The sequence below is a fragment of the Xyrauchen texanus genome, chromosome 22, assembly GCF_025860055.1.
Source record: "Xyrauchen texanus isolate HMW12.3.18 chromosome 22, RBS_HiC_50CHRs, whole genome shotgun sequence".
NCBI classification, from domain to species: Eukaryota; Metazoa; Chordata; class Actinopteri; order Cypriniformes; family Catostomidae; genus Xyrauchen; species Xyrauchen texanus.
The window spans coordinates 32,353,044-32,366,295 of record NC_068297.1 but is presented as its reverse complement, the minus strand read 5'-3'; the positions used below and the strand labels follow the sequence as shown (position 1 = coordinate 32,366,295).

General features: G+C 39.7%; 1 protein-coding gene across 1 annotated transcript; it reads right to left on the bottom strand.

Annotated features, from left to right (window-relative positions):
• Positions 1–3: 3 nt before the first annotated feature.
• Positions 4–12,290, bottom strand: ccdc177 (coiled-coil domain containing 177). Its single transcript, XM_052153907.1, has 3 exons — positions 12,156–12,290; positions 2,709–5,816; positions 4–1,486 (listed from the first exon to the last, which is right to left on the bottom strand). Exon 2 carries the CDS (start codon positions 5,808–5,810, stop codon positions 3,291–3,293), a length of 2,520 nt encoding a protein of 839 aa, XP_052009867.1. The 5' UTR covers positions 5,811–5,816; positions 12,156–12,290; the 3' UTR covers positions 4–1,486; positions 2,709–3,290.
• Between the last annotated feature and the right edge of the window lie 962 nt (positions 12,291–13,252).

The following is a 13,252-nucleotide window of genomic DNA, read 5'->3' as shown; positions in this document are numbered from 1 at the left end:
GTTCAACAGTCAAGTTTCAGAAAGGGGAAAGTTTTCACTTGCTGTGAAATTTGGCCCATTCAGTTGTACATTTATAACACTGTAGAATAATACAGTATTATAACTTGACAAGCAAAGATATGCAAAATATATTTAAAAATGATTTTAATCACATCATTTAAGTGAAAACAACATGAATCTTATACAATAAAAACTAGCAGGTACTGTACAACCATACACCCTTCAAAACATACAAATTAAAATATTTATGAAATGTAGACAAATTCAATGCAGAGTTATTTGGGCTCTAAAATTATAGGTGAAGAATGTAATTTCTGTGCAACTTCCGTTACTTAATGGAATTGCAAAAATTATGTTTTCAAACAGGTTTCTCTTACAGTCGCCCATCTGCCACTGGGTTGTCCCTCTCCAAAGTCACACACACTACTGGTAAAGTCAATATAGCTCTGTTGAGCTCATCAGGATGCTCAAGTAATATGATTTCAAAATGTGAAATGTGATTATGATTTTATAATCTGAATAGAGTAATCATTTGTCTCTGCATATTAAACTGGGACAGGAGAGAGTAATGTATAGAAAGGCGTAAAGAATAATATAATTTTAGTAAGTATTACACGTCCAAAAAAAAAAATCACACATCACCTATATTTAAATCATGCTATTCATGTTTAAAGTTATCCTGAAACCTAATCCTGTCAGTCCTCTATACTCTAGGTACTTACACCCTTCCAAATAAATGTATTTATAAAAAAATAAAAAAATAAAAAACTGGTTGGTTCTCATGTAAAATGTCACCCTGCATGCCTCATTTAATGAACCTTTTTTTTTTTTTGCAGTAGGATGTGATTTGGAAAATGAAGTTTTTTCTTCTTACAAAAGAAAAGTAAAGTAACAATTAGTAGTTATGAGCCAAAATATAAAATACTTTGATAAGATAGATATTTTTAATGCTACAATCATTTTATATTATGAGATTGCTAGCCAAATCTACAGCTAACTTGAATATTGATTGCATTAATATAAAATCTGTAATGAAATCAAAGTGTATACCTGTAGTTTATGCTTGCTTTTTGGATTCATGCATGAACTTACTGTCTACGTTCAGAGCATCGAGATTACTAGCTATGAAACCTTCACACTAATAAGGAATTGTCAGTTAGCTGGTTATTATTTAGCAGCACCGCTATTTGCTTTAATTTAAAAAGCCCCTCAAATTTTACCTGCAATGCATAAAGTGTACACAAATGAAATGGTTTCTTTGGGATTTTATGTTATTAAAACCAGTGTTGATGTGTGATCTTGGATATCCTGTAAGTAACATGGCTTCAGTGTTTATTAAACTTTCCAATTACATCATGATTATCTGAGTCACTGCCAGAAAGTAATAAGGGGTCTGTGATCAGTTGAAATGTCTTTTGCAGTCTCTTAGGGCATATTAAACTGAATTAGTCCACGGATGTCAACACCATCTTCTCCACTCCCAAACCTGCATCAGAAGAGACAAACCAGAGTCAGTTAGTTCATAGAAGCTTAACACTCTTTATTAAATAATACAATAAAATTAACCATTAGGCTGCTGTATGAGGACATACAGTACAATCAAATGTTTTAAAGCTAAGCTCTCTTGAAGATCGAAATGTTCAAGAAATGTGCAATAATCTTTCCAAATAATTTTCCAAAGAGCCCATACATAAGTGTATTTGAAAATTTGATACTGTGGCAGGGTGGAGGGCGGGGCCAGGTCGTGATCCTACAAACCCGGTCCCGTATTAGGCTAATTAAGCCTCCGAGAGGGATAAAGGTCGACTGCAGAGGATCGTGCGGGAGAGAGAGATAGTTTACTGACATGTCCGTCGTGTGTGTTTGTCTTTTAAGTTTATCATTAAAACTATTATTTATATTGTCAAGCCAGTTCTCATCTCCTCCTTTCCATTTATCCCTTTACAGATACCCATAAAATACAGTTTTTGATCAGAATCTAGACTGCAGTACAGTAGAAATAAAAAAGAAGAAAAAAAAAAACCTGACATATGGCTGGTTTGACAAGCATCACTATGGGTCAGGTTATCATATAGGAATTTACTGGGAGGTGTGTCCAGAAATCCCAACTGCAGTAATTTTCACACAGAAATTGATGCTCCCTTTGAATCTCGTCCTCTGGATATGTACAAGGATGACATGGCACTTTTAGAAACATGAGAGCTGAATACAGCTAGCCTGAATCCTCTACTTCACCATGTCCTCTTCAAAACCTTGACTATGCCTACATAACTGTTTAAATAGGGCAGATAAGACACATTAATACTACACACCACAATGCAAAACTCTCAGCTTGACCTTCCATTTCCACTATGATGTCTGAACCGCAAGTGCAGAATCAATATTTATACTTGCTATATTTGCTATCTACTGCGATCTTGGCTCATTATCTGATCGTGCTGTCAAAATGTAAGACATTTCTACACAAAATGGAATAACATTTTTTTTAAAACAATCCTACTTCCAAAGTGATAACTAGACAATGTAACAGATTACTGCTTGAATCGTTATCATTGCATAATGCCTACTGTTTCACTTGTAACTTTAGAGTACATATTCTGCAGTCTTCAGACATAGTAAGCTAGTATTCAATTACGGACACAGCCAAATGGTAAGTAGCATGCCCAAAATGAAGTTTATTTTAAACAAGAGAAGAAAATCGAACACACCTGATTGAGTGTGGATGTCAGTGTAGATTTGAGAACTGATGGTTCTGTTGCTGACCGAAGACTCCTGTGCTTCATCAGCAGCTACACTGTGCTGAGATCATTCTTTGCCATGTACCTACTGTCGGCAGTAATGCACGGTCAGAATTTCACTGGAGTTTGGTTTTCACACAAAGTCATGGCTCACCCTCTTACAACCTAGATTCCTAAAACAAGAGTCTCCTCTCTCTTATAAAGGAATTCCAGATGCTTTTCTTCTTCATCAAGGAAACAAAGCCAACCTTAAACAATGTAAACAATTAACTGTTTAAATACAGTTCCCAAAAGACAATCATGCCCTTACATATGATCATTCACACATAATCACACAGTTCTGAGATTACCATTTAAAAATAAAAATTACATGATGAAAATGGTCCAGTATTAGGAATAAAGGGATACAAAAATGAATCTTAAGATATGACACTTGAGGGCACAATCAGCAGTACTGTTGCTTTGGTGATGAGGCTAGCATGTTAGCTCAAGCACAGCTTATTTTTAGACAGATGTGCATGGACAGAGTAAACAAGTTAAACATCGAAGAGCTCACTTCTCAACTAAATGTGCTTTTAACTGAGCCTCCAGGGCCATTTTGTCAAAGGTGCGCATATTTGTCTCTTCACGAACACGATCCCGCACGTGGAAAGAAGCACGTGCCACTGATCTGGCGCTTTCCAACACTGCACGCTTTTCTCTGAATATCTGTTCACTTTTTTCTAGTTTGCGCTCAATAGACTGCAGTAATTCTAGGCGGCGCTGTTTCTCCTCCTCCTCCACACGCTGACGGTTAAGCCTTTGAAGCCTTTCCTTTTCCTGCCTGCTCAGCACAGCACGTTGAGCCTTCTCCCGTGCCCTCTCTTCAGCCACTTGCGCAGCTTGTTGTGCTCGTTTTTCGGCTTCCCTTGCCTTTGCCTCCATCTGTTCCTTTTGTTGTTGCTCACGTTTCTCAGCGGCCCGTCTTGCTCTCTGGATCTGCTTTTCTTCTCGCTTAGCTTTCTCCTTTAACTCTTGCCCACGTCGTTCCTGTATCTGCTCATAGTTTTCCAAGGACTTACTTAGTTTCACCTCTGCTGTTCTACGTGCTTCTTCACGTTCATCCACCTCACGTCGCGCAATCTCTTGGATAAGAGCTGCATGCCGCCTTTTCTCTGCACGATTGAGTCCACGACGTTCTTCTTGAATTTGATGTTCTCGCTCTTGTCGCTTCAGCTCAGCGATGGTCAGTTTCTCCTTGAGGAGCAGTTTCTCCTGCTCAACCATGGAAGCTCGTTCCTCCTCCAGAGCTTTAAGATTCTGTTCCTGTAGTGCCTTCTTGTGTTTCTCTTCGCGAGCAGCCTGTTGCAGCTTCTGCAACCTGCTGCGCTCTTGTTGCTCAGCCAGCTCCCGCCAACGCTCCTCACTTTCTGCCACCTGGCGAAGCTTTGCTTGTGCTGCCTCTTGCTCCTGCTGGCTAAGCCAGCGCTGCCTGGTGGAAACTTGTGACTGCCATGCACGCTGACACTGCTGCACAGCCCTCTGTTTCTCCCGCTCTTCGCGCTCTCGTCTCAGTTCTTCTAGTCTCCGCTCACTGTCCCATTGTAAGTGTGCTACATATCTAGTTTGACTCATTATGTCCTCCTCTTGGTATCTGGCTAACATTAATGCAGCAATCTTTCGGTCACGTTCTGGAACAGCTTTAAGTCCACGGCGTTTCACCTCCTTTACAATGCGTTCCACTTTCTGCGTTGTCTGTGGAGAGTGGCTAAGGTCTCCCAAGCTCAAACTACGACCCATCAGGGAGTTAAAGGTAGCTAAAGTGCGAGCACGAGGGCTTGATGTCTTAGCCCAATGATCTCTACCATCCCAGCTATAGGATGAGGAAGCAGATTCTGAGGAGGTACATGTGGTAGTAGTGGTGGTAGTTGTTGAAGCAGTAGAGGTGCATATCGTTTCACGCCTTCTTCGCAAAGACTCCAGCGAGTGACTTCTGCATCTAACCTTTGATTTGGTGTGTCCATTTTGCTGTGCAAATGGAGTAGTGATTCCATTGGCAGGACTTTGGACAGCAGATTTTGACACTATTGGAGCAAGTGAAGTCGGTGTCCTTGGAAAAGAAGAGGGTTTTGGAATTGATCTGGGAAAAGTATTTGCAGCTTTTGTGGGAGTACTGGAGGTTTTCTTTGTACCCTGGCCTGCTGGAGCTGGCTGGATTGACCGTTGGATTACTGAAGGCTTTGTCCATGGAGGTTTTCCCTCAGGTTCTGCTTCACGAGAAGATTTTGTCTTTTTTGCAGAAGTTCCTTTAGCAGTATGAGTAGAGTTTACTGGACTGTTTTTTGAGACAGGAGGAGAGCTGGATGTTGATACTTTAGTAAGCTGTCCTGATCCTGGTGTTGTACTTTTATGGTCCATTGATGTGAATTGTTTTTTCAGTACACCACAGCAAGCAGGTGATGTTTTAAGAGCTGTGCCAGAATTAGTTAAACTGTGATTAGTTTGCTGAGACATTCCATCATTTACAGCATCCTGTGACTTCTCTGAAGCCAGAGTACTACTATTGTTGTTGAGAGCTGCCTGTAGAATCCGTCGTTTTTCCTCTCTTATAATCCGCTCTCTCTCCTCTCTGCACTGTCGGAGTTTAGCATGTCTATCCTTCTCATATATTTCAAACATTCCAGTAGCAACACGCATGCTGCGACCGGGTGCCTCACGGGCAAAATCAGACAGTGGTCGTGGCAGAAGTTCTACAGGTTTCACCCCACAGCGTGCACATGCCTCAAGTGAGTGAGGGCTTGTCAGCACATACCTGCTGCCTTCTGCAGCAGGTGAGTCAAAATTGAAAAGATCCAAATGCAGTTTCTGCTCTTCTGGTTGACTATTCTGGTTGTTTTGTGGCTGGCATGGTTCTTCAGAACTCAGTACAGGTTCAGGACTGGGTTCTGTCTGCAGGCTAGCATTTACACCAATATCTTTATCTCTATCATCAACTGGTTCAGGTAGACATGGTGCTTCAGAGGCTGCAGAAGGGGTTTCAAACTGCGGCTCAGTGAATTTACTCTGGTTGTCAGGTTCCAATGGGTCCACCATGGTTTGCTATACAGAAAACAGAAGAGACAGAGATAATGAGAATACTGCAGTTCTTCAATGACAGTGCTGGTTGAATCCAAAAGCAGATTTTCAATAGTGGGAAATACAGGGATTATAATATTTTCTGCCAAGAGATCAGAGCTTAAGAGTGCAATTTAAGGTTCAGCGACGCCAAAGCTTGCACACACATGCATATTTTTTACAATCTGCATCTGTATGTGATGACGGTTCCTTGCCTTAGGGTGATTACATAAGATTACACATGCATGCTAGGCAACACTAGAGACTCATATGTGTTTGCTATTTTTGGAATCTGTGATTCAGATGCAACCATGCATGCATGCATGTAAACCCACATTAAAACATCCATCCATCCACCCATCCATCCATCCATCCATCCATCCATCCATCCATCCATCCATCCATCCATCCATCCATCTACCTAACTGAGATGTCCCGATCGATCGGCTGGCGATCACAATCGGCCGAAATTCGTCTTAAATACGCAATCGGCCAATTGTGCTTAGATTTAGGGTCGATCTTTTTTGCAGCATGCAGGCAATCACACATACACTGCTCCTCTAATGAAAGAATGCTTTCTTAGCCCTTGAAGCATGACAGAATGGCCAATGGAGGGTGAGTTGTTGGTAATTCTAAGCATTCACGAATTTTAACTTTCAGACATGATGTAATTGAGATAATAATAATAATAATAATAATACATTTTATTTGGCCGAAGCCTTTCTAAATACCCAAGGACATCTTACATGTTTCGGAGGACTTAAAAATACAAATACATTTAAATTCATATTATGCTAATACATGTTACAAATATGACAAATCAGCAAAATGCTAAGAACGCCCGAAGAAAGCACTATAAAGAGTGTCAGTAGGGTAACTATGGCAATATAGAAAAAATGTTTTAAAGATTAAAAGTTTTCTTAAAAAGATAGGTCTTTAACAATTTTTTAAATGAATTGACTGTGTCTGCCTGTCGAATGTAAGAGGGAAGGGCATTCCAGAGTCTTGGAGCAGCGCAACTGAAGGCCCTGGCCCCCATGGTGGATAGACGGAATTTGGGGGTGACAAGTAGGCCAGTTGAGGAAGAGCGAAGGGAGCGTGTAGGAACATATCCTGATAGGAGGCCATAAATATAGCTGGGTGCAAGATTATGGAGTGCTTTGTAGGTGATGACGAGGATCTTAAAGTCAATACGCTAATGCACAGGGAGCCAATGTAGAGTGATAAGGATAGGTGTGATATGATCAGATGGTCTGGAACCAGTGAGGATTCGAGCGGCAGAATTCTGAATAAGTTGAAGTCTATTTAACAGCTTTGAAGGAAGACCGATGAGTAGGGAGTTGCAATAATCCAGACAAGACGTGACAAGTGCATGAATTAATGTTTCAGTGCTGGCTTGTGTCAATGAGGGTCTAAGCCTAGAGATATTTCGAAGATGAAAGAACGAAGCCCGGGTAAGTGATTTAATCTGAAATTTAAATGAAAGGAAACTGTCCAGAATGACACCAAGGCTTTTGACTTGAGTTGACAGAGGGACCGTGGTCTCATCTATGGTTAAATTTAGATTTTGCTGTTTTGAAAGAGTAGATCTGGAGCCGATAAGCATGACTTCGGTCTTATTGGCGTTAAGTTTTAAAAAGTTTGTGTTCATCCAAGTTTGAATGTCTTGAAGACAGTTGGTGAGTGAGGTTGGTGGAAAGGGAGAAGAAGGTTTAGTTGAAATATAAAGCTGGGTGTCGTCAGCATAACAGTGAAAATGAATTTTGTGGTGTCTCATGATCATGCCCAACGGAAGCAGATATATAATGAAGAGTAGTGGACCCAACACTGACCCCTGGGGGACACCCTGAGGCACAGGCGCACAGGCCGATTTAAAATGTTTGAGTTGTACGAACTGCTGACGATCCGTGAGGTATGAACAGAACCAGGAAAGTGCATCCCCCATGATACCAATGCTGGCCAGACGTTCAATGAGGAGAGGATGTGAAATGGTGTCAAAAGCAGCGCTCAAGTCAAGCAGGATCAGGATGGACAATAGACCAGAGTCAGCAGCACAGAGTAGATCATTGGTGATTTTAACCAATGCTGTTTCCGTGCTATGTTTAGCACGGAAACCAGACTGGAAATGTTCATACAGATCATTATAGATGAGATGGTGATGTAGTTGATGTGCCACGACCCGCTCCAGTATCTTGGAGACAAAAGGAAGATTGGAGATGGGACGGTAGCTGTTCAGGTCATCGGGATCCGCGTTTGGCTTTTTAAGGACAGGAGTGACTGCAGCAGTTTTAAGGGTGGACGGTACAATGCCTGTAGTGAGGGAGGAATTAACTAATGTAGTGAGTAATGGTGCAATGGAGGACAAGCATGCTTTAAGAAGACTGGTAGGGATAGGGTCTAATTGTGAAGTAGATGATTTTGATTTACTGACAAGTTCATTGATCTGGTTCTCTGAGACCAAGGTAAAGTTTGAGAGGGAGATGACTGAAGCAGAGCCTTGCAGGGCAGTTATGTAGGTCAGGTTATGAGCTGGAATGCTAGGAATATTAAGCAGATGGTGATGAATTCCTTGAATTTTTGCATGAAAAAAGTTTAAAAACTTGTTGCAGAGATCCGTTGAGGGGTCAGAGAGTACATTTTCAGGTGGTTTAAGGAGCCGGTTTACCGTAGAAAACAGGAGCTTAGAATTGTTATTTCCAGAGGTTATAATGTTCGAATAGTAAGATGTTCTAGCAGCAGAAATGGTGTTATTATATTGCAAAAGGTGATCTTTATAGGCCTGTTCATGAGATACAAGGCCTGTCCATTTATACAGGCGCTCGAGACGTCTCCCACATCTTTTTAACTGGCGGAGGTCAGGTGTATACCACGGTGCCGAGCGGTTGAAGGAAACAGAACGAGTGTGAATGGGAGCAAGGTCATCAAGAGAGGAAGATAGGCAGTCATTGTAATGAGTGATGAGGCTGGAGGGACAGAGGGAGTCAGTAGTCGAGTATGTATTTATGAGGCTCATAAGGTCCGAAGGAGTGATGTGTTTTATGTTTCTGTAGGCTATATTGCGTTGATGTTTATACCTGGAAACTGGGACAGAAACTTCAAATAAAACAACTTTGTGATCAGAGATAGGTAAATCAGCATGTGTTACATTACAGGGAACAATACCAGATGAACAAACTAAATCTAGAGTATGACCTTTGTTGTGAGTGGGAAAATGGACATTTTGGGAAACATCCAGACCATCAAGTAATGACATAAAATCAGCAGCAAAGGAACAAGTAGTAGTGGCATCAACATGGATATTAAAATCACCAACAAGTAATACATTGGGAGAATAGACATTTAGCGAAGTCATTAATGCAGAAAATTCAGTTAAGAACACATCAGATGGTTTAGGTGGCCTATAAAGTGTTAAAATTATCAATGGTTGAATGCCATAGAGTTTAACAGCCAAACATTCAAAAGAAGAAACATGAGGTATACTGATTGTTTTCACTTTGATCGTGTCACGATAGACAACAGCAACCCCACCCCCCCGCCCACTAGAGCGAGGTTGGCTGATGTAAGTATAACCAGTAGGGGTTGTTTGATTAAGATGAAAATAGTCATTGGGCAGTTGCCAGGTTTCAGTGAATGAGATGAATATCCCAGTTTGTTTTTAAAAATATGTAAGAATTACATGTGTACAAAATATTAATTTGCCCATTTTCTAGAGTCGTTACAGTAGTTATTCGGACTCGTTGCACAGTGAACAGGAAGAGGATATAGAGGCTGCTAACAGGTTCAAAAACAAATGAAACAACAAATAAACACTGAGCAATCATGAGCAATTTTAGCTTTACTCTCTTTAACATGAGCGCTCTCTGTGTCAATCAAAGACGTGCACTCTTCAGGTGCTCTCAATATCTCATCATCAGTCACTCATCCAAATTTATATCAGATTAATGTTGGTCACAATACCACTAATAATAAACATAACTGTTTAACTTTCAATAACGGCACCACGTCTTCATGCATTTGCTTACTAATTAGTGATTTGTGTTACAGCAAAACTCAAAGACAGTAAACAGTCCATAGATATTAATAATTTCTCACTGGAGCTGTCATGGTTTTTACTGGTTGTCACAATGATATTGTAACAACAGAACTATTTTAGTTTCATTATTGTTGAACTTGGGCCTGTTCAAATGTAACTGTTTACACCACTTTTAAGTGGAATTGCGAAATTTTAAATTAGTTTTTATAGAATAAATATTTTGTTGTGACTATTCAAGTCAAGATGTTTACACCATTTGTAAGTGTATGTAAGATTTATATTCATCCATACAGAACTACAGATTTGTGATTTATTTTTGTACTTGAATATTAAAGTTAAAATAAGCTATTACACCATTCTAAGTAGAAGTTGATTTTATATGTGAGTTTTTTAGAAATGCTAGCTGCACTAAGTTATGCATTAAGCTGAAGACATCTTATAGTAACTTTGTTTAGTTATTTTGTAAACAAACAAAAAAAAGAGTCTGCAGCTCTATTATCTAGGCAAATACAAGTATCGGATCGGGACTCTGTATCAGCAGATATTTAATATTTAAATATTGGATAGGGGCCAAAATAGCTGATTGGGACATCCCTACTATATACAGTTGAAGTCAGAAGTTTACATACACTCATTTTTGAACCACTCCACAGATTTAATATTAGAAAACTACAGTTTTGGGAAGTCGTTTAGGACATCTACTTTATGCATGACATGAGGAATTGTACAATTGTTTACAGACAGATTGTTTAACTTTTAATTGACTATATCACAATTCCAGTGGGTCAGAAGTTTACATACACTGAATTAAGTTAACTTTGCCTTTAAACAGCTTGGAAAATTCCAGAAAATTATGTCAAGCCTTTAGACAATTAACCAATTAGCTTCTGAAAGGAGGTGTACTCAAAGTGTACCTGTGTATGTATTTTAAGGCCTACCTTCAAACTCAGTGCCTCTTTGCTTGACATCATGGAAAAATCAAAAGAAATCAGCCAAGACCTCAGAAAAAACAATGTGGACCTCCACAAGTCTGTTTCATCTTTGGGAGCAATTTCCAAATGCCTGAAGTTACCATTTTCATCTATACAAACAATGGTACACAAGTATAAACACCATGGGACCACGCAGCCATCATGCCACTCAAGAAGGAGATGCATTCTGTGAAAAGTGAAAATCAATCCCAGAACAACAGCAAAGGACCTTGTGAAGATGCTGGAGGAAAAAGGCAGACAAGTATCTACATCCACAGTAAAACAAGTCATATATCGACATAACTTGAAAGGCAAGGAAGAAGCAACTGCTCCAAAACCGCCACAAAACAGCCAGACTACAGTTTGCAAGTGCACATGGGGACCAAGATCTTACTTTTTGTAAGTGTCCTCTACAGAGACGTGTCCTCTGGCCTAATGAAAAAAAAAATGGAACTGTTTGGCCGTAATGACCATCATTATGTTTGGAGGAAAAAGGCTGAGGCTTGCAAGCTGAAGAACACCATTCCAACCGCGAAGCATGGGGTGGCAGTAACAAGTTATGGAGGTGCTTTGCTGCAGGAGGGACTAGTGCACTTCACAAAATTGATGGCATCATGAGGAAGGAAAACTATGTGGATAAGAAACATCTCAAGGAATGTTTTGTACGATTAAATGTCAGGAATTGTGAAAAGCAAGTTTAAATGTATTTGGCTAAGATGAATGTAAACTTCTGACTCCATCCATCCACCCAACTATCTATATGTCTGTCTGTCTGTCTGTCTGTCTGTCTATCTAATCACCCCTTACCCTATTAACGCTTACGCAGAATGCTGTGGACTAACCTTTATTTCCTATGCATTAAAAGTATTGCCTGTATAGCACGATATGCTAACATAAAACTATATAGGCCTATGATATGGAATGTAAACAGGCCTCAACCTAAATTCATTCGATGTTCCGTTTAAAAATACTAGTGTTTTCGTCATATTAGAAACATTGAGGATGTGTGTCGCAAGTACCACAAACGTCGATATCATAGTTCTCTTGGCCACCATAAGACAAAGGTTGATGGTAAACAGTATATGGAAAAGACATGTAGTATATCTTCTTTTAAACACAAATGGAAATCATTTAGCAGATAATTTCTAGAACAGATGCTCTTGTTTTGTACTGTAGGCTACAGTATACGGCCCCCTCACGCCCAGCACAATAGTATTTGATTATAAGCGGCATAATGCGCTAGAAATCTGTTTCCCACAGCAACAGCGCACCGAGATATTTCAAAAAAATATATATCAGGACCACATAAAAGTGTCTTACCACTATCACGTCTCACGCATTTAGAGCGGATGGGGTATCTGATATTTCCTCTTTTCCTCATCAAATGTGCTTTTAGATTCTGTGGTCGGTTCGCGTCAGTGGTTCGGTTATATTTCCTTCAGTAGTCAGTCTCCACCTGCTGTGTGACACTCGCATCCCCGGCCGTCAAGCATCCGCGCTCCGCCTCCGTGTGACAGCACCGCGCTCTAAAAATATCGCACATATTCAGCCCTTTGTCCCCTGTTATGACCCGATCCGCCCACGGCGAGAACAGAGAATGTGGGGCAATTTTATATTTTCATAAGGGATGATGATGGATATGCGCAAGGACGGCGTTGTTTTTTTAATTGTTTTATTTTATTTTATTGTAGTGAACATTTTTACTGACAAACTTACGTAGGCTATATCAGTCTGCAGGTAGGTATTCCTGTTTTGACTAAGGTCAATACCCATATTTGACTATAAATATTGTTCTAAATAAAAACAATAATAAATCAACATATAGTGATTATTTTGTGGGTGAAAAAAGTACACGCCAAAAATATAGGTGAATTAAGAGTGATTGGGTCAGTTTTTGGAATTTCCGCCTTGTGAAAGCTTTCTTGCTTTAAATTAAAAACATTAGCCCAATACTGGTATATTTCTGTAATAGGCTACTGAAGATGCCACCTATCCATTTGAGGAGGAAATAAGTTAAATAGCATATTAAAAGGTGGCTTGACATACCCTTTTATGTAAATTGACCCAAAATCTTTTCTTTTTTTTTTTTGTAACATGTGGGTGATTGGTACAGCACATCTTATCATTGATTTAGGCTAGTTTAAGCATATTTATTGCACAATTAAATTCATATTTGATATAATTTCACAGGCAATATTTCCTTTTTCTGTTAATCAATATGAATTAAGACTCCATGTATATATTTGTTAAACTTTATTACAGAAGGTTTATAAATCTGTCCACAATTCATACAGTATAAAGCTGCCTTTCCTCACTGTCACAACAACCTCTTCCCTCCCACTCCCTCCCTTAATTCTGGATCCCATGCTCAGTAATAACTTTGCTGTAAGAAGTGAACCACTTTCGCAAAGAAACAG

What these genes read in the sequence shown, in the direction of transcription:
- ccdc177 (XM_052153907.1), bottom strand. Translation starts at nt 5,810, where the DNA reads ATGGTGGACCCATTGGAACCTGACAACCAGAGTAAATTCACTGAGCCG.